The sequence below is a fragment of the Pristis pectinata genome, chromosome 17 (genome assembly GCF_009764475.1).
Source record: "Pristis pectinata isolate sPriPec2 chromosome 17, sPriPec2.1.pri, whole genome shotgun sequence".
NCBI classification, from domain to species: domain Eukaryota; kingdom Metazoa; phylum Chordata; class Chondrichthyes; order Rhinopristiformes; family Pristidae; genus Pristis; species Pristis pectinata.
In genome coordinates this window covers 4,705,813-4,726,773 of record NC_067421.1, presented here as the reverse complement: position 1 = coordinate 4,726,773, position 20,961 = coordinate 4,705,813, and the positions used below count along the sequence as shown (strand labels likewise).

General features: G+C 43.5%; 1 protein-coding gene across 3 annotated transcripts in view; it reads right to left on the bottom strand.

The window, feature by feature from the left end:
- si:dkey-91m11.5 (PH_BCR_vertebrate and RhoGAP_Bcr domain-containing protein) overlaps positions 1-20,961 on the bottom strand; it is a 362,049-nt gene that overhangs the window by 206,868 nt on the left and 134,220 nt on the right. For all 3 annotated transcript variants that reach the window (XM_052032051.1, XM_052032049.1, XM_052032050.1), the window contains exons 5-7: positions 9,626-9,733; positions 6,735-6,795; positions 3,951-4,003 (exon numbers count right to left, since the gene is read on the bottom strand). In XM_052032051.1, coding sequence (XP_051888011.1) covers positions 3,951-4,003; positions 6,735-6,795; positions 9,626-9,733 — 222 coding nt within the window. The remainder of the gene's footprint in view (positions 1-3,950; positions 4,004-6,734; positions 6,796-9,625; positions 9,734-20,961) is intronic.

The window sequence follows — 20,961 nt, the reverse complement described above, 5'->3', positions numbered from 1 at the left end:
TTTCTTGCATCAGTGTTTACAGTGAAGGAAGAAGACAGAACGTAAGTTAACCTATGGAAATCCAGGGCAGGAATGGATATTGAATATTCCTGGTTTTCAGTGTTTTAAGAGGGATAGGGAGGGGGGCAGAAGAGGAGGAGGGGTGGCGATACTGGTCAGGGACAATATTACAGCTGCAGAAAGGGTAGATAATGTAGAAGGATCCTCTCTAGAGTCAATATGGGTGGAAGTTAGGAAAAAAAAAGGAGCAGTTACTCTACTGGGAGTATTCTATAGGCCCCCCTGGTAGCAGTAGGGATACTGAGGAGCAGATTGGGAGGCAGATTTTGGAAAGATGCAAAAATAACAGGGTTATTATCATGGGGGACTTTAACTTCCCAAATATTGATTGGCACCTGCTTAGTGCCAAAGGTTTAGATGGGGCAGAGTTTGTAAAGTATGTCCAGGACAGATTCCTGTCACAGTATGTTGACAAGCCAACTAGAGGGAATGACATATTAGATCTACTATTAGGTAATGAACTGGATCAGGTGACAGATCTAGCAGTGGGTGAGCATTTGGGGCACAGCGACCACTGCTCAATAACCTTTAGAATTGTCATGGATAGGGATAGAAGCAAAGAGGATGGGAAGATTTTTAATTGGGGAAAGGCCAATTATGAGGCTAGAAGGCGAGAACTTGAGAGTGTGAATTGGGATGACATTTTTGAAGGGAAATGTGGTCGATGTTCAGGGATCTCTTGCAGAATGTTAGGGATAAATTTGTCCCGGTGAGGCAGAGAAGGAATGGCAGGGTGAAGGAACCATGGGTGATGACAGAGATGGAAAAACTAGTTAGGAAGAAGAATGCAGCATACGTAAGGTGTAAGCAGCAAGGATCAGAACAGGGCTCGTGAGGAATTTAGAGTAGTAAGGAGGGAACTTAAGATGGGTCTGAGGAGAGCGAGAAAGGGACATGAAAAGGCTTTGGCGAGTAGAGTTAAGGAGAATCCCAAGGCCTTTTACTCGTACGCGAAGAGCAGAAGAATGGCTAGAGTAAAGGTGGGTCCCATTAAAGACAAAGGTGGGAAGCTGTGCCTGGAAGCTGTGGAAGTGGGTGAGGTTCTCAATGAATACTTCTCTTCAGTATTTACCAAGGAGGGGGGGTCTTGATGAAGCTAAGGACAGTGTTGGTAAGGGTAATGTTCTAGAGTATGTAGATATCAAGAGAAAGGATGTGTTAGAGCTGTTAGAAAATATTAGGACAGATAAGTCCCCGGGGCCTGATGGAATATTCCCCAGGCTGCTTCGAGAAGGTAGGGAGGAGATTGCTGAACCGTTGGCTAGGATCTTTGAGTCCTCGTTGTCCATGGGGATGGTACTGGAGGATTGGAGGGTGGCGAATGTTGTCCCCTTATTCAAAAAAGGTAGTAGGGATAGTCCAGGGAATTATAGACCAGTGAGCCTTACTTCTGTGGTGGGTAAGCTGCTAGAAAGGATTCTAAGAGATAGGATCTATGATTATTTAGAGAATCATGGACTGATTAGGGACAGCCAGCATGGATTTGTGAAGGGAAGATCTTGCCTCATAAGCCTGATAAGGTTCTTTGAGGAGGTGACCAGGAGGATTGATGAGGGTAGTGCAGTAGATGTGGTCTACATGGATTTTAGTAAGGTGTTTGACAAGGTTCCACATGGTAGGCTTCTTCAGAAGGTCAGAGGCCAAGGGATCCAGGGAGGCTTGGCTGTGTGGATTCAGAATTGGCTTGCATGTAGAAAGCAGAGGGTTGTGGTGGAGGGAGTGCACTCGGATTGGAGGGCTGTGACTAGTGGTATCCCACAAGGATTGGTTCTGGGACCTCTACTTTTTGTGATATTTATTAATGACTTAGATGAGGGGGTGGAAGGGTGGGTTAGCAAGTTTGCAGATGACACAAAGATCGGTGGTGTTGTGGATAGTGTGGAGGGCTGTCAAAGCTTACAGAAGGATATTGATAGGATGCAGAGCTGGGCTGACAAGTGGCAGATGGAGTTCAATCCGGAGAAGTGTGAAGTGGTACCTTTGGAAGGACAAACTCCAAGGCAGAATACAAGGTAAATGGCAGGATTCTGGGCAGTGTAGAGGAGCAGAGGGATCTGGGGGTTTACGATCACTGAAAGTTGCCACACAGGTGGATAGGGTAGTTAAGAAAGCTTTTATGGGGTGTTAGCTTTCATAAGTCGTGGGATCGAGTTTAAGAGCCATGAAGTAGTGATGTAGCTTTACAGAAGTCTGGTTAGACCACACTTAGAGTACTGTGTCCAGTTCTGGTCGCCTCATTATAGGAAAGATGCGGAGGCGTTGGAGAGGGTGCAGAGGAGATTTACCAGGATGCTGCCTGGATTAGGGAGTATGGATTATGAGGAGAGACTAAAGGAGCTAGGGCTTTACTCATTGGAGAGGAGGAGGATGAGGGGAGACATGATAGAGGTATACAAAATATTGAGAGGAATAGATAGAGCGGACAGCCAGCGCCTCTTTCCCAGGGCACCAATGCTCAATACAAGAGGGCATGGCTTTAAGGTAATGGGGGGGGGAGTTCAAGGGAGACATCAGAAGGATGTTTTTCAACCCGAGAGTGGTTGGTGCATGGAATGCGCTGCCTGGGGTGGTGGTGGAGGCTGATACATTGGACAAGTTCGAGATTGTTAGATAAATATATGGAGGAATTTAAGATAGAAGGATATGTGGGAGGAAGGGGTTAGATAGTCTTAGGAGTGGTTTAAAGGTCGGTACAGCATGGTGGGCCGAAGGGCCTGTTTTGTGCTGTATTGTTCTATGGTTCTATGGAAACATTAGATCAAATTAACTGTATGCAAAATAATTATAACAAAGAAGAATAGCATTAAGATATGACAAATCCCCAGCAGCCAAAGGAAGCTGGAGAATCATTGCTTGAACTAAGACTGGAATGAGGTCTGGAAAAACCCAAAGTAAGCATTGGTGAGCAGTTTATTGATAAGTGACACTTGAGAGCAATGTTGATGTCAAGTTCCATCAGTTTACTTATAGTAATGGACTTGTTCAGCTTTGATCTGGGCAATTTTCCATACCGTGGGTAGATGCCAGTATAACTGCACGAGAAAAGATTGCTGGCAGCAGAGTTAGTTTTGAGGCACAAGTCATCAGCATTATTGTCTCAGTTTTAGGTCTCAGATTTTGCTGTATCCTGTGTTCTTTGCCATTTCTTGATATTATATAAAGTGAATCAGACTGATTTCTGCAAAAGTGGGGAAGCCAAGGAAGGCTGAGATGAATCTTCCATTCAGCTCTTCTGAAAAGATATAGGAAGTGTAGATTGACCAAAATGATACCTAGAATAGAAGGGCTAAATTTTGAGGAATTTATAAAGTTAGGGGTTCATTTGATTAAAGTTTCTAAATATTAAGGGGAAGTGATTGGCTAGGATGGAAACTATCTCTACTGGTTTATGGGGTTTGGCATTAAGATGGTGTAAAAATTGAGGTTGCTCTTTCTGCAGTTGAGTATTGCTTCTATATATAGGATTATATTGGATAACGGCACAGCAACATTCTGCCCAATCACGTCACTGCTATGTCACCTTCTCCTGTCTTGCTCCATCCAAACCCAAAAGTTGTAATACTTATCTGCTTGCCCACTCTCTGTTTACTACTAATTTTAACCATTTCACGTGTTAGCAACAGATGGTACAAATTTGTAGCTTTCTTCTACAAACCATGAGTGGTGGTACATTCATTGTTAATTTTACATTTGTTGAAGAACATGGAGGAAAGAGCAGTGTTTGGATTGTGATCACAGATCAGCAATGACTCAGTTGAATAGTGAAACAAAGTGGTACACTCCTATTCATATTTTTGAATGTACTTTGTTTCAAGAGGGTTCAAAACCATGACAAAGAATGTATGAGTTTTTACTGTTAGCTGATTATTGTATGGTATTGCTGCACTTACATGAAGAACAAGTGTGCTTCGGGTGACTCGGTCAACAGGTTTATAGAGAAGAGCTGTGAAAAGAGAAAACAAGAGTGAATACACAAAAGCAAAGATTCCAATTTTATAATGAAATATTAATACAATTTCTCTGTCCACTGATACCTCCCGACCTGCTGATTACCTCCTGCACTTTCTGCTTTAATCTTGGTGAAATACACAAGATACGGAATGCTCCAGAAAAATACAACTTTCTTCTAATACAATTTCTCAAATCTGAAAACAGGGAGGCAGAGAAAGTACAGAGGGGCACTTCAAAGTAGTAATTAGGAGGGTAAGCGTAAAGAAAATCCCAAAGCATTTTCTTAGTATATGAATTTCAAGAGGGTAACCTTGGTGCTCAGACCCTCACTGTTCATTATACCAGGGAAAGAGTAGGGCCCATTAGGGAACAAAATGGCAACCTGTGTGTGGAGCTGCAAGATGTAGGTGAGACCATCAATGAATACACCTCATTTGTGCTCATTATGGAGAAGGCAGTGTAATTGAAAAATAAAGGGGGGGGGGAAGAATGGTGCAATTCTACAATTAATTACCATCGAAAAGTAGCAGGTATTAGATGTCTTAGCTGGCCTAAGGGTGGATAAATCCTGAGGACTTGACTAGATCTATTCCAGGCTGCTGTGGGACACAGAGGGGTGGGGAGGAGGGGAATTGCTGGGACCCCTACAGAGATTGTTAAAAACTTCACGGGCCGTAGGTGGGGTGCCTGATGACTGCAGGTCAGTAAATATGATACCTTTATTCAGGAAGAACAGCAGGGACAAGATGGGTGATTACAGGCTGGTGAATCTAACATCAGTGGTAGGGAAATTATTGCAAAAATTTCTGAGAGGCAAAACCCAGTCGAAGAGCCATAATCGAAGATAATGAGTATGGCTTTATTAAGGGGAGATTCTGTCCGACTAATCTGATTGTATCTTTTGTAGCAGTAACTTAAGTGTGTCGATGAGGGTAGTGTGGTTGATGTAGTCTACATGGATTTCAGTCAGGCTTTTGACAGTTTCCCACTGGTAATATGAGCCATAGGTAAGAGCCCATGGGATCCAGGCAAGTTGGATCACAAACTGTCTTGGCGATAAGATCAGATGATGATGGTCAAGGGTTGTTTTGGCAATTGGTGTTGGGACCTTGTTGTTCGCATTAACAATCTGGATGTAAATTGATTAACATATTTGCGGATGACAGAAAGATTGATGATGGTGATAATAGTGTGGAGATAGTCTTCAGAACTCCATTGATGAATGAGTTGGTAAGATGGGTAGATTAACTCAGATAAGACTTTAACCTTGAAAAATGTGAAGTGATGCATTTTGGGAGGATTAGTAAGGAAGGATACACACAATAAATGGTTGGATCCTAGGAACTACTGAGGAACAGAGGAACTTGGTGTACATTGTCCAAAGATCCTTGAAGGCACAGCACGGGAAGAGAAGATGGTACGTAGGATACTTAGCCTCATTAGCCAGGACACAGAACATAAGAACCAGAATGTTTTGATGCAACGTTATACAACACTGGTAAGAATACAGCTGGTGAACTAATCACCATACCCTAAGACAGGAGAGGGTAGAGTGGAGATTCATCAGAATGTGACCTGGGAACATGAGAGAAGACTGGAAAGGCTGGTTTGTTTTTCTTGGAGTGGAGCAGGCTAATGGGGAATTTGACAAGATATAAACAATTATGAAGGACAGAGATGGGGTAGCTAGTGAGAAAGGCGTCCCTTGGCAGAGGTATCGATAACCAGAACGCATTTGTTAAGGTAAGAGGTGAGAAATTTAGAGAGGATCTCAGGAAGAATTATTTACCAAGGCTGGTTGAAATCTGGAGCGCATTGATTGTTCATTAAATTCTCCAAATTTAAGTAATCCCCACCCCCCCTTTCCCCATAACCCCCACCCCAGGCTTCTTCTCTCCTTCCCTTTCCTAGCCTATCTCTCTTTTTTCTACCCTTTTTTTCTTTCTCTCCTCACCTTTGACCCATCCCCCAGTGGATCTGCTCTCCCCTCCTCCCCCGCACCTGCCTATCACTATCTCTTACCTGCATCTACCTATCACCACCCTGCGCCCACCCCGCCTCCCCTCTTTTCTCCACCTATCACTGCTCTGCTTTTCTCTCCTATATATTGGGCTTTCCCTTTTCCTCTCTTCAGTCCTGAAGAAGAGTCCTGACCCGAAACGTTGACTGCCTGCTTTTCTCCACAAATGCTGCCTGGCCTGCTAAGTTCCTCCAGCATCACAGTGTTTTTCAACATTTAGGAAGTACTTGGATGAGCACTTGAATTGCCAAGGCCAAGTGCTAGAAAATAGGATTAGTATAGATGGGAACCTGATGGCCAGCAAGGACACGGTTGGCCAAAGGGCCTGTTTCTGTGCTGTATGAAGCGTTATGACTCTATTTTGCTCAGCACTTTCAGTTTTCTTCAATATTTAGTCTTTCAAATGTTATCTGCAGTCAATGGGACTGTTGCTGCAGTCCCATTTCAGAGAGACTGACAACACTCCCATACTTTCCCCCACTGGCTATTCTTCATAATATTTGGACCTTGTGATGGCCAAAATGCACAATGAGAAATGGAAGTTGCTGAACAGAAAGTCATCTTAACTCACTCACTTCTCTCCTGGAGTGTTGACAAATTAAAGGGAACTGACAGATTCCAAGATGCTTCCAAAACCAAAAATCAAGTGTGATTTCAAAGTAGTAAACCACTTGTTCTTCTTTGACAATCTGGAATTTCCTACCTTCAAGAGAGTTCTTTGTGTTCTGATCTTTTATGTCTTTTGTATTCCTGACCTTTAAATTCTAAAATAAAAATACAGACATATTAAGTGGGACAGCACTAGTGGATACACAGAGGGTTGATGTTAGAAGGAAGGATAGCAACTACAAATGGAAACATTAACAGTGTCGAGTGGCAGGGATGAAGATGGTGAAATAAATGTCATATTATTTAAATTATGAATTGATCTCTTGAAGCACTGGTTACAGAAAGACAGCACGTAAGAGAGAGGGGGGGAAAGATAAAGATAAACCCAAATAATCTTAGTACAGGATATAGACTATTTGCTACCATCTCACTGCCAGACCACAGAAAGTTGCACATAAGTACCAAAAAAAAAACAATTTGAGCAAGGGGAGACACAACCATACTCTCTGACCTATGGAACCATCATTATTGAATCTACCAGCATCAATAGGAACAACACAAACAAAAAGAGAAAATGCTTGAAGTACTCAGCAAATCAAGCAGCATCTGTGGAGAGAGAAACATTCAATGTTTCAGGTCAAGGATCCTTCACTAGAAGTGGAAAAGTGTTTTAAGCTGCAAAGGGACATGGATGGAGAAAACAAGGGAATGTTTGTAAGAGGGTGAAAACTTTAAAATGTGGAGACAGAAGAGACAAACAGAAACAAACTGAAACAGAGAGGTACTGTCACATCCATGGAGGAAAAAAAAGGGTGGTTACCTGGAACTGTTGAATTCAATATCAAGTCCTGACAACTATAACATGCCTGGATGGAAAGTTCCTTGAGTTTATGTAGGAGCAATATAGGAGCCTGAACACAGAGAAGTCAGAGTGGGAGTGGAAGAAAGAATTAAAGTGACAGGCAACTAGAAGCTCAGGGTTGCCCTTATGGACTGAACAAAGTCTTCTGCAAAGCAGTCACCCAATTTGTATTTGGTTTCTCCTCTATAAGGATGACCCTGAGCTTCTAGTTGTTTGTCACTTTAATTCTCCATTCCACTCCCACTCTCACCTTCCTCCCTTCATATTTCAGGTAACCACCCTTTTTGTCTTTCCACAGATACCACCATAACTTTCTTCTTCAATTTGATTCTTTTCTTTCTCTTTTCTCCGGCTTTTGAAAGTATTTGTTACCTTGACAATTTTGGTCTGTACCCTATTACAGTCATTCCTCTACTCTCCTGCTCTTTGCCACATCCATTTTCTCACTTTTCCACTTCTGATTATGGATGTTTGACTTGAAATGTTCACCCAGTTTCTCTCCCCACAAATGCTACTGGACCTACTGAGCTATTCCAGAATTTTCTGGGTTTTTTTGAACTGACCATGCTGAGTTAGTCGAGGCTTATCAACTAGGGCAGGGTAAGACTTTATACACCCAATATAATTTTTGTAGAATTTCCAATATATTCTAACTAGAGCTGGTAACCCATCCCACACTCCTGAAATCGGTTGCCCAATATGTCCATCTTCTGGCACCCTACCTTCCCACATTGCAGACCAAACAAACTCCCCACTGGAAGATTCTTGGTCATCAGTTCAACAGCTTTTCTCCTAATCCTATATTTTTATAATTAGAACTAAAGAGTTCAAGAAAAAAATAACTGTTATTTCTTTCAGAAGCATCAGGGAAACTAATCTTTAATTCCTAAAGACCTCTGGACAATCCTCGAGGCTTAGATATCTGAGGGCTGATAGTAAATACCATGAATGGTTCACTTCCAGACTCCTGAAACAAGATACACATCTGAAACATTATGCAAAACTCGCCACTGATTTGGATGAGTGCAGCATGAAAACCTAACACCTAAGGGAAGTATTTTTTCACTGCCACTTCAAGCTTTACATTTATCCAGTTCGATCAGTGTAGTGCAGGAACAATACTTTCCATCTATCTGCTAGATGTACCACAGCAACTGAACAAGGTTACTTTTACACTGGCTTACTTGCCTGCAACCTCTACCACCAAGTACAACAGAAATACTATAGGAACACTCATCACCTTCACGTTAAACATTACACTGGCTTTGACATCTATTGTCACATATTTACCACTGTTGGATCCAAATCTTAGAATTTCTTACTAAAAACCATGTTTGAGCACTATTATCATAAGGACACAGTGACAACAGCTCGAGGAGAAGGTAATAAGATAACTAAGACTGCTAACAAATGCAGAAAGTCCCATTTCCTAAAAAAATATGTCAGCACTTCCAGAATTTAAGACGTATTCCTCTTGCCATACCCTCTCACCTCATTGTAATGAAGTAAGGCAAACTCCACATTCTCTCTTATCTCCTATTTTGCAAAACTTCAGCTAAAGAAAAACTTTGAAGTGATGAAGCATTCTGCTATGGTGAAAATATAAAGAATACTTTGGACTGCAAAGTGATCCACTTCCCTTGTCACTAAGGTTATGAAGGAAAAGTTTAGGCTACATTTATTTACTGTAAATGATTTTGGACTATAGAATGTTTTGCCCAAGAGTCAATTATACTTTGTGGGTATTTGGTAGTGAGCAGGGCTGAGAGGTTAATGATGGACTGCTGTACCAAAGGACTTGTAATTGTTCAGAATCAAAATCAGATTTATTATCACTGACTTGGATGATGTGAAATTTGTTGTTTTGCGGCAGGTACATGAATAGGAAAGGTTTAGAGGGAGATGAGCCAACACTGGGCAAATGTGACCAGCTTAGATGGGCATCATGGTTGACTTGGGCGAGTTGAGCCGAAGGGCCTGTTTCTCTGCTGTATTACTCCATTGTAACAATGAGAAAGGCTGAATAATTTCATTCTGTGCTAACAATTTTACTCGCTCAGTTCATGGGCCAATTTTGTTTTGCATGCTTACATATTTGTCAAATAATTGGTTGAAGATAATACCTCTGATATTTCAGAAAATTGTGTGTTAGCTTGACAGCACTTCTCTGCTGTCTCGACAGCAACTTCATAGTTATCCACAAAAGCTCGATACACGCCAAGTTGGCTGGCCTATAAAAAAAACATAATAAGTTAACAAATATGTGGCTTCCAGTTTCACAACACGTCAATTAGAAAAAAAGAATGTGACCTCATTTTGAACAACACAAACCACTTTCAATCGATGAATTGCTTTCAAGATAAATTATTTCTGCTACATTTGGAAAAGTGGGAAATTCAGCTAAAGTACACTGAACATAATCCCACAGACAGAAAGTGTGAGTGAATGACCAGTTAATCTGTCTTGATGTTATTCAAGAAATTAAATGTTAGCTGAGGACATTAAGGGAGATCTCCCAAAAAGAGAAATGTGAATTTATATACTCATCTAAATTAATCAGCTTAGCTTTGGAGGCTGTTGAGGGGGATGACTTGCCGGGATCAAGCAGCAGTAGCCAGGTCCCTGGCACCGGGACCGGTCCTGCTGCTCAGAAGGGAAGGGAGGAAAAGAGGAAGGCGGTAGTGATAGGGGACTCGATAGTCAGGGGAACAGATAGGAGGTTCTGTGGCAGTGAGCATGAATCCAGGATGGTATGTTGCCTCCCAGATGCCAGGGTCTGGGATGTCACTGATCGGGTCCACAGGATTCTTGAGTGGGAGGGGGAACAGCTAGAAGTCGTGGTAAATGTTGGTACCAACGACATAGGTAGGAAGAGGGATGAGGTCCTGAAAAGTGAGTTTAGGGAGCTAGGCAGAAGGCTGAAGAACAGGACCTCAAGGGTAGCAATCTCGGGATTGCTGCCAGTGCCACACGATAGTGAAGGTAGGAATAGGAGGAGACGGCAAATAAATGCGTGGCTGAGAAGTTGGTGCAGGAGGGAAGGTTTTAGATTTTTGGATCATTGGGATCTCTTCTGGGGAAGGTGGGACCTGTACAGAGAGGACGGGTTACACCCGAACCTGAGGGGGGCCAATATCCTTGCAGCCAGGTTTGCTGGGGTGATTTGGGAGGGTTTAAACTAGTTTGCAAGGGGGATGGGAACCAGGGGAGTAGGTCAGAGTAAGAAGGGGATGGGAAAAGTCAGATCTAACAGGTAGAGAGGGTTTGAGGAAGGAGAAGCAGAGTACAGGCTATAAAAGTAGTAAGGTGGATAGGCTGAAGTGCATTTACTTAAATGTAAGAAGCATCAAGAATAAGGGAGATGAACTGAGAGCTTGGATAAGTACATGGGACTATGATATTTTGGCTATTACAAAGACATGGCTGACAGCAGGGCAGGAATGGATATTGAATATTCCTGGTTTTCAGTGTTTTAAAATGGATAGGGAGGGGGGTAGAAGAGGAGGGGGGTGGCGATACTGGTCAGGGACACTATTACAGCTGCAGAAAGGGTGGATAATGTAGAAGGATCCTCTCTAGAGTCAATATGGGTGGAAGTTAGGAAAAAAAAGGAGCAGTTACTCTACTGGGAGTATTCTATAGGCCCCCCTGGTAGCAGTAGGGATACTGAGGAGCAGATTGGGAGGCAGATTTTGGAACGATGCAAAAATAACAGGGTTATTATTGGGGGAGACTTCAACTTCCCAAATATTGATTGGCACCTGCTTAGTGCCAAAGGTTTATATGGGGTGGAGTTTGTTAAGTGTGTCCAGGAAGGATTCCTGTCACAATATGTGACAGGCCGACTAGAGGGGATGCCATACTAGATCTAGTTTTAGGTAATGAACCGGGTCAGGTGACAGATCTATCGGTGGGTGAGCATCTGGGGGACAGCGACCACTGCTCCATAACCTTTAGCATTGTCATGGACAGGGGCAGGAGCAAAGGGGACCGGAAGATATTTAATTGGCGAAAGGCAAATTATGAGGCTATAAGGCGAGAACTTGAGAGTGTAAATTGGGATGACATTTTTGAAGGGAAGTATACTGTGGAGATGTGGTCGATGTTCAGGGATCTCTTGCAGGATGTTAGGGATAAATTTGTCCCAGTGAGGCAGAGAAGGAGTGGCATGGTGAAGGAACCATGGGTGACAAGAGAGGTGGAACAACTAGTTAGGAAGAAGAAGGCAGCATACATAAGGTGTAAGCAGCAAGGATCAGATAGGGCTCGTGAGGAATTTAGAGTAGCAAGTAGGAAACTTAAGAAGGGGCTGAGGAGAGCGAGAAGGGGACATGAAAAGGCTTTGGCGAGTAGGGTTAAGGAGAATCCCAAGGCTTTTTACTTGTACGTGAAGAGCAGAAGGATGGCTAGAGAAAAGGTAGGTCTGATTAAAGAGAAAGGTAGGAAGATGTGCCTGGAAGCTGTGGAAGTGGGTGAGGTCCTCAGTGAATACTTCTCTTCAGTATTCACCAAGGAGAGGGGTCTTGATGACGCTGAGGACAGTATTGGTAAGGGTAATTATCTAGAGTATGTAGGTATCAAGAGAGAGGATGTGTTGGAGCTGTTAGAAAATATTAGGACAGGTAAGTCCCCGGGGCCTGACGGAATATTCCCCAGGCTGCTTCGGGAGGTGAGGGAGGAGATTGCTGAACCGCTGGCTAGGATCTTTGAGTCCTTGTTGTCCACAGGGATGGTACCGGAGGATTGGAGGGTGGCGAATGTTGTCCCCTTATTCAAAAAAGGTAGTAGGGATAGTCCAGGGAATTACAGACCAGTGAGCCTTACGTCTGTGGTGGGTAAGCTGCTAGAAAGGATTCTAAGAGAATCATGGACTGATTAGGGACAACCAGCATGGATTTGTGAAGGGAAGATCTTGCCTCACTAGCCTGATAGGCTTCTTTGAGGAGGTGACCAGGAAGATTGATGAGGGTAGTGCAGTAGATGCAGTCTACATGGATCTTAGTAAGGTGTTTGACAAGGTTCCACATGGTAGGCTTCTTTAGAAGGTCAGAGGCCAAGGGATCCAGGGAGGCTTGGCCGTGTGGATTCAGAATTGGCTTACATGTAGAAAGCAGAGGGTTGTGGTGGAGGGAGTGCATTCGGATTGGAGGGCTGTGACTAGTGGTGTCCCACAGCGATCGGTTCTCGGACCTCTACTTTTTATGATATTTATTAATGACTTAGATGAGGGGGTGGAAGGGTGGGTTAGCAAGTTTGCAGATGACACAAAGATCGGTGGTGTTGTAGATAGTGTGGAGGGCTGTCAAAGCTTAGAAAGGGATATTGATAGGATGCAGAGCTGGGCTGACAAGTGGCAGATGGAGTTCAATCCGGAGAAGTGTGAGGACTTTGGAAGGACAAACTCCAAGGTGGAATACAAGGTAAATGGCAGGATTCTGGGCAGTGTGGAGGAGCAGAGGGATCTGGGGGTTCATATCCACAGATCACTGGAAGTTGCCACACAGGTGGATAGGATAGTTAAGAAAGCTTATGGGAAGTTAGCTTTCATAAGTCGTGGGATAGAGTTTAAGAGCCGCGAAGTAATGATGCAGCTTTACAAAACTCTGGTTAGACCACACTTAAGAGTACTGTGTCCAGTTCTGGTCGCCACATTATAGGAAGGATGTGGAAGCATTGGAAAGGGTGCAGAGGAGATTTACCAGGATGCTGCCTGGATTAGAGAGTATGGATTATGAGGAGAGACTAAAGGAGCTAGGGCTTTACTCAATGGAGAGGAGGAGGATGAGGGGAGACATGATAGAGGTATACAAGATATTCAGAGGAATAGAGTGGACAGCCAGCGCCTCTTTCCCAGGGCACCAATACAAGAGGGCATGGCTTTAAGGTAATGGGGGGGGGAAGTTCAAGGGAGACGTCAGAGGGAGGTTTCTCACCCAGAGTGATTGGTGCATGGAATGCGCTGCTTGGGGTGGTGGTGGAGGCTGATACGTTGGTCAACTTCAAGAGATTGTTAGATAAGCATATGGAGAAATTTAAGACAGAGGGATATGTGGGATGAAGGGGTTCCATCGTCTTAGGAGTGGTTTGAAGGTCGGCACAACATGGTGGGCCGAAGGACCTGTATTGTGCTGTATTGTTCTATGGCTCTATGGTTAATACTCATCCAAAGGATGAAGCCCCCAGCAATACTGCACCGTTCACTGCTGGAGTGGGATGGTTGCGACAGCCTTCTCTGGCTTCTTGAATTCAGAAATAAAGTAATCAAAATGATGGCTGAATGGCTATTAAGCAGAACAGAGAACAATGCAGCACAGAAACAGGTCCTTTGGCACACAATGTTTGTGCCGACCATGATGTCAATCCAAGCTAGTCCCATCTGCCTGATCAATATCCCTCCATTCCCTGCCTGTTCATGTGCCTGTCTAAATGCTCTTAAACATCAGTACTGTATCTGTTTCCACCACTTCGCCCACCCCGGCACCTACCACTCTCTGTGTATTATTGGCTCTTGGTCAAAGCAGCGAAAATCAAAGTGCTTACTGCTAGACTGAACTGTCACTGGAAATGACAGCTACCAAAATTTATTATTCAACAAGTTACTGCTGTAGATCCTGAAATGAAGCATGCACACTGTTGAAAATAATTTGAAACTGAGTTTTTGATTGGTAGAATAGAGAGTAATGTGAACCTCTTGCGGGAGGGGGATTAGGGTATGAACAACAGAATGGACATATTATAGATAATGCTAGTGTTACTGGAATTACAATTACTTTTCCAATTTACTGGGTTACATAAAAAATTTCCTACATGCTCCATACTATAAACCTACCACAAAAAAGTTATGTTTTATATATGTGTTGTGTCAATCAAAACTATATTTTTTATCAGCAACAGGAACAGACCATAAAAATAAAAAGTTAAGACGAAGGCAGAAGAAATGGAAAATTTTAACAAATCAACTTCGTGTCTTGCAAGGTAAACATGGTAGTTTTTAACCAGGCAGAACCTTTTGAACTTAGAATAGTTGCATCAAACATAAATCTTGTGGTTTTCTTGCAATTAAGCCTCTGCTAATACTTTGAAACATTTTTATATCCAAGGAGTTACAAATCTGGAGAGAAACAATGGTATAAACTTCTCCAATGTGGTATCAATAATTTCATGCTGTAAATCAGGGTTTACCTAATAAGAATGCAACATATCATGTGACACTTCTCTAGATTTAAGTTGTTTGATCATTATCAAATATTTAAAAATATTATTCTTTTCAACACCAAGCATAAAACTTCATCCACAAACATGGTGGTATTAGGAGAGTTAGGCTCTACTGTGGTTAAGAAATGGTGGCATCCTTCATTATTCTGACAATCATTTGAAGAAAACAGGCTGCTGCCAATGGTAATTGGTTTATTATTGTCACGTACCGAGATATAGTGAAAAGTTTTTGTTTGCATGCAATCCAGACATATTATTTCATACATAAATACATCGAGGTAGAACAAAACGAAAAGAACAGAATGCAGAATATAGTGTTACAGTTACAGAGTAGGTGCAGTGCAGGCAGTTCGCTGCATTCCCGTGGCAGCGGGATGTGTAGGTGGAGTCACAGAAAGGGTGAGCAGCCAGAAGTCATTGTGCATTAATGACATAGGTAGAAGAAGGAATGTGGTCCTGTGGAGCGCATATAGGGAGTTAGGAAAGGGATTAAAAAGCAGGACCTTGAGGGTACTAATCTCTGGAATATTCCCCGTGCCATGAGCTTGTGAGGGTAAGAATAGGAGGATATGGCAGATGAATGTGTGGTTGATGAGTTGGTGCAGGGGGCCGAGATTCAGATTTGTGGACCATTGGGATCTCTTCTGTGACAGAGGTGACCTGTACAAGAGCGACGGGTTGCACCTGAAAAGGAGGGGGAGCAATATCCCAGCAGGCAGATTTGCCAGTGCTACTAGGGATGGTTTAAGCTAGATTGGCAGTGGGGTGGGAGCCAAAGCAGAAGTGAGGCAGATGGGAGGCTGGAAGTTGAGACAAGTCAGGTCAGTAGACAAGACAGGCAGCAGCATGGCAGGGAGCGAGGAAAGACTGTTGGATTAAATTGTATTTATTTCAAAGCAAGAGGCCTGAAGGTGAGGTGGATGAACTCAGGGCATGGATAGCTACAAGGGACTGGGATATTACAGCCATTGCAGAAACATGGCAAAGGGAAGGACAGGACTGGCAGCTTAATGTTCCAGGGTACAAGTGCTTTAGGTGGAATAGAGGCAGAGGATAGAGAGGAGGGGGGATTTTTAAGGAGAACGTCACGGCAGTAGTCTGAGATAAGATTACTGAGGGATCGTCCAATGATGCTTTATGGGTAGAGCTGAGAAATATGAAGGGGATGATCACCTTGTTGGGATTGTACTATAGGCCTCCTAACAGGCAATGGGAATTAAGGAACAAATATACAGGGAGGTGGTGGAGAGTTGCAAGAATAATAGGGATGTCATAGTAGGGGATTTTAACTTTCTTTAGCGATGGTTGAAGTGCTGGAAGAGGGGAGGGTGGCTAATGTTGAGCCTTTATTTAAGAAGGGCTGCAAAGAATAAAGCTGGAAACGACAGACCAGTAAGCCTCACATCTGTGGTAGGTGAGTTACTACAGGGGACTCTGAGGGACAAATTAGACAAGCATTTGGAAAGACAGGGGTTGATTGGGGATAGTAAACACGTTTTCTGTGTGGGAGATTATATATTGATATATTGATTATTATAGATTGAGTTTTTTGAAGAATTAACCAAGAAGGTTGATGAGGGCAGGGCAGTGGATGTGGGCTATATGGACTTCAGCAAGGCCTTTGATACGGTTCTGCATGATAGGCTGCTGTGGAAAGTTAGATTGCATGGGATAAAGGGAGAGCTAGCTAATTGGATACTTAATTAGCTTGATGGTAGAAAGCAGAGGGTAATGGTGGAAGTTTGTTTTTCAGACTGGAGGCCTACGACTAGTGGTGTTCCCCAGACGTTGGTGCTGGGCCCATTGTTACTTGCAATCCATATCAATGATTTGGATGAGTATACTCAAGGCATAGTTAGTAAGTTTGCAGATGATACTAAAATAGGTGGTGTCGTTGACAGTGAAGATGGTTATCAGGATGTACAGCAGGATCTTGATCAGCTGGGTAAGTGGGCCAAGGAATGGCAAATGGAGTTTAATTCAGTTAAGTGTGAGATGTTGCAATTTGGGAAAACAAATGAGGGTAGGACTTTCACTGTGAACGTTAGGGGAGTGTTGTAGAACAAAGGGACCTAAGAGTACAAGTACATGCTTCCCGGAAAGTGGCATTACAAGTAGTCAGGGTGGTGAAGAAGGCTCTTGTTACACAGGCCTTCGTCAGTCAGGGCACTGAGTTTAGAAGTTGGGATGTTGCAGTTGTACAAGATGTTGGTGAGGCCCCATTTGGAATACTGTGTTCAGTTTTGGTCACCCTGGTAGACGAAGATGCCACTAAGCTAGAAAGAATGCAGAGGAGATTTACAAGGATGTTGCTGGGTCTCCACGCATTGAGTTATGGAGAGAGGTTGAGCAGGTTGGTACTTATTTCATTGGAGTGTAGGAGAATGAGGGGTGATCTTATGATGGTGTATAAAATTATGAGGAGCATAGATAGGGTGAATGCACACAGTCTGTTTCCCAGGGTTGGGGAATCGAGAACTAGAGGGCATAGGTTTAAGGTGAGAGGGAAGAGATTTAGTAGGAACCTGAGGGGCAACTTTTTCAACCAGGGAGTGGTCAGTATAGGGAATAAGCTGCCAGAAGAAATGGTTGAGGCAGGTACATGAACAACATTTAAAAGATACTTGGACAGGTACATGGATAGGAAAGGTTTAGAGCGATTTGGGCCAAATGTGGGTAAATGGGACTAACTTAGACAGGAATCTTGGTCGGGATGGACCAGTTGGGCCGAAGGGCCTGTTTTCATGCTGTATGACTCTAAGGATCCAGTTGCAGATGTGGTGCCGAGCCAAGTCCTAGGAGTTTGGAGATGAGTTTATTTGGAATTTGTTATTGAAGGCAGAACTATAGTTAATAAAAGGAAGTCTGATGTAGGTGTCTTTGTTATGCAGCTGTTCCAGAATTGAGTGTAAGGCCAGAGAGAAGGCATTGCTCATGGACCTCTTTCAGCGGTACGCGAATTGCAGTGGGTTGAGGTTGTCTGGTAGGCTGCAGTTGATGATGGATGTCAGAGCCACCAGGCGGCACTCATTAAGACACTTATTTTTCTTTGGCAGTGTGATGATAGTAGTTTTCGTAAAGCAGGTGGGAACCTCAGATTGGAGTGGGGAGAGATTAAAGATGTCTGCAAATACACCTGCCAGCTGATCCACACAGGGTCTGAAGACAGGGCCAAGGACTCACCCAGGCCAGTCGTTTTCTGCGGGTTCACTCTCAGGAAGGCTGATCTGATGTCTGCGAGTGACCATGGGTACAGGTGCATCAGAGGCTGTTGGGGCAGGTGCAGTCACTTCACTGACCTTCTGTTCGAAATGTACATAGCTCATTGGGGAAGGATCCGTTGCTGCCAGCAATACTGTCCGGCTTTGTTTTGTAGCCTGTTATAGCACAAGCCTTACCACAACTGATGACTGGTCTGGGAATATTTTGGTCTGGTTTTGTCTCTTGGCATCCCTGATGACTCTACGAAGGTCATACTCAGATTTCTTGTATAAGTCAGGGTCATCTGACTTGACATCTCAGACCGTTCAGTAGGGAGTGGATCTCTCAGTTCATCCATGCTTTCCAGTTGGGAAACACTTGGATTGATTTCTCTGAAATCTGTGACAGCAGTGACATGCTCATTGAAATTGGTCGCTGAGTCCTTGGACCAGTCTACTGACTCAAAGTAGTCTCGTAGGAGCTCATCTATTTCCTTAGACTAACACTTGTTGACTGTGTATGGGATCCACACGTTTCAGTTTCTGTTCTGAAGTATTTGTTCAAATGATCTTCTAAATGAAGTACAAGAAGCCCACAAGTTAAAATAAAACCAGAAGTTTACAAGGAGCAGAATTCAAGACACAAGAGAGACTGCAGAGTCTGAAAATCTGGAGCAACACACACAAAATGCTGGAGGAACTCAGCAGGTCAGGCAGCATCTATGGAGGGAAATGAACAGTCGACTTTTTGGGCCGAGAGCGTTCATCAGGACTGGAAACAAAGAGGGTGGAGAGGGAGGAGCACGAGCTGGCGGGTGATAGGTGAATACAGTGAGGGGGAAGGTAGGTAGCTGGGGGGGGGAATGTCAGAATGATGTGAGAAGTTGGGAGGTGATAGGTGGAAGAGGAAAAGAGTTGAACAAGATGGAATCTGATAGGAGAGGACAGCAGACCATCGAATAAAGGGAAGGAGGTCGGGCGAATCTGGGTGAGCACGTGGTCGAAGAGCTGGAGAGCAGCAGAGATCACAGAAGGGGAGCAGTTGGAGAGGGTCTCACAGAATTCCCGTCCAAGAGAGGAGGAAAACTTCTTCAGGGTAGGCATACCTCGAAGAGCCTTCGCGGTGGAGCAGCAAAATGGAGGCACGAAAGAGACTGCAGATGCTGGAAATCTGGAGCAACGCACAAAATACTAGAGGAACTTGTCTTTCAGCATCCAATGCAGTTGTTTACTTCTGTGATAATTTATAAACCCATCTGATCCCAATTTACAACAAAACTGCTTTCTGTGTTTAGTATGTTTGCATTACCAGGGGATGGTGAAGAGTTGAAAGTGTTAAAGTTAGTGCTCTAGAGCTGCTTCAATAACAGACTTAAACAGCACAGTAAAAGGCCCTTCAGCCCACCATCTCAATGCCAACCACTGGGTACCTATCTATGTTAATGCCATTTGCCAGCCTACAATGCTTTGGCAAATCAAGCGCTTGCCTAGATGCTTTTAAATGTTGTGAGAGTACCTGACTCCACCACCTTCTCAGGCAGTGGACTCCATACTGCAACCACCCTCAGATCCCCTCTAAACCTCACACTCCTCATTTTAAACATTGGTCCTCTAGTCTTAGACACATGACAGAGATCATAGAGAATTCTGGCAGGGTATACAGTGTAAATGGCAGGGACCTTAGCAGTGGTGCTGTACAGAGAGACAGAGACTTGGAGTGCAAGTCCACAGCTCGCTGAAAGTGGCAACACAATTGGATAGGGTAGTGAAAAGGCATTGGTATACTTGCCTTCACAGGATTGAGCATAAGAGTTGGGACATCATGTTGCAGTTGTACAAAACATTGGTTAGACTGTATTTGGAGTTCTGTGTACAGTTTTTGTGTGGTAGCAATAGAGAGAGTGCAGAAGAGATTGACCAGAATGTTGCCTGGAATGGAGAACTGTAGTTACAAGGAGAGATTGAATAGGCTGAGCTTATTCTCACTGGAACGCAGGAAGCTGAGAGGTGACCTTTTCGATGTTTAGGTAAAATTATGAGGGGCATAGATAGGATAGGTAGTCAGAGTCCTTTCCCCCAGACTAGGGGAGTCTAGAATTAGAGGACATAGGTTTAAAGTGAGACGGGAGAAATTTAAAGGAGATTTGAGTGGTTAGTTTTTCCACACAGAGGGCGATGTATATCTGGAATGAGCTGCTACAGGAGCTGGTGAAGGCAGAAACAATTACAACATTTAAAAAGGCATATGGATAGGAAAAATGTAGAGGCATGCGGGCAAAAGTGATTGGTGTAGATAGGCATCATGGTCAGCATGGATGAGGTGCACTGGAAAGGCTGCTTCTGTGTTGCATGAACACTGCCAAGGGAAAAAGTTTAATATCTGCCTTATCTATACCTCTCATAACTCTGTACATCTCTATCAGGTCCCCCTCAGCCTCCTCAGTAAACAAACTCAGCCTATTTCGTCTCTCCTCCCAGGCAGCATCCTAGTGAATCTCCTCTACCCCCTCTTCAGTGTAACCATGTCACTCCTGCGGAGATCAATTAAAAGTGCACACAATATTCCAGCTGTGCGCTAACCAAAATCTTATAAAGTTATTCCAAGACATCCCTGCTCTTATACTCTACGTTCTTGCTAATGAAGGCCATATGCCATTATCATTATCCCATCTACCTGCACTGCTACCTCCAAAGACCTTTTGATTTGTACACCCAAGATTCCTCCATTCTTCAATGCTCCTGAGGGCCTTACATTCATGATATATGCCCTACCCTTACCAGACACCCCAAAATGCATCACCTAACACTGATGACAATTAAACTCCATTTGCTATTGTTCTGCCCAACTGATCAATATCATTCTGCAGTTTAAGATTATTCTTCTCACTGACAAAATACCATCAATTATTGTATCATATGTAAAATGATTAATTCTATCTCCTGCATTCACAGCTAAGTCACTAATGTATATGCAAACGGCTAAGGTCCTAGCACTGATCTCTGCAGTACACTGCTGGTTACAGCTTCCAACCACATAAGTAGCC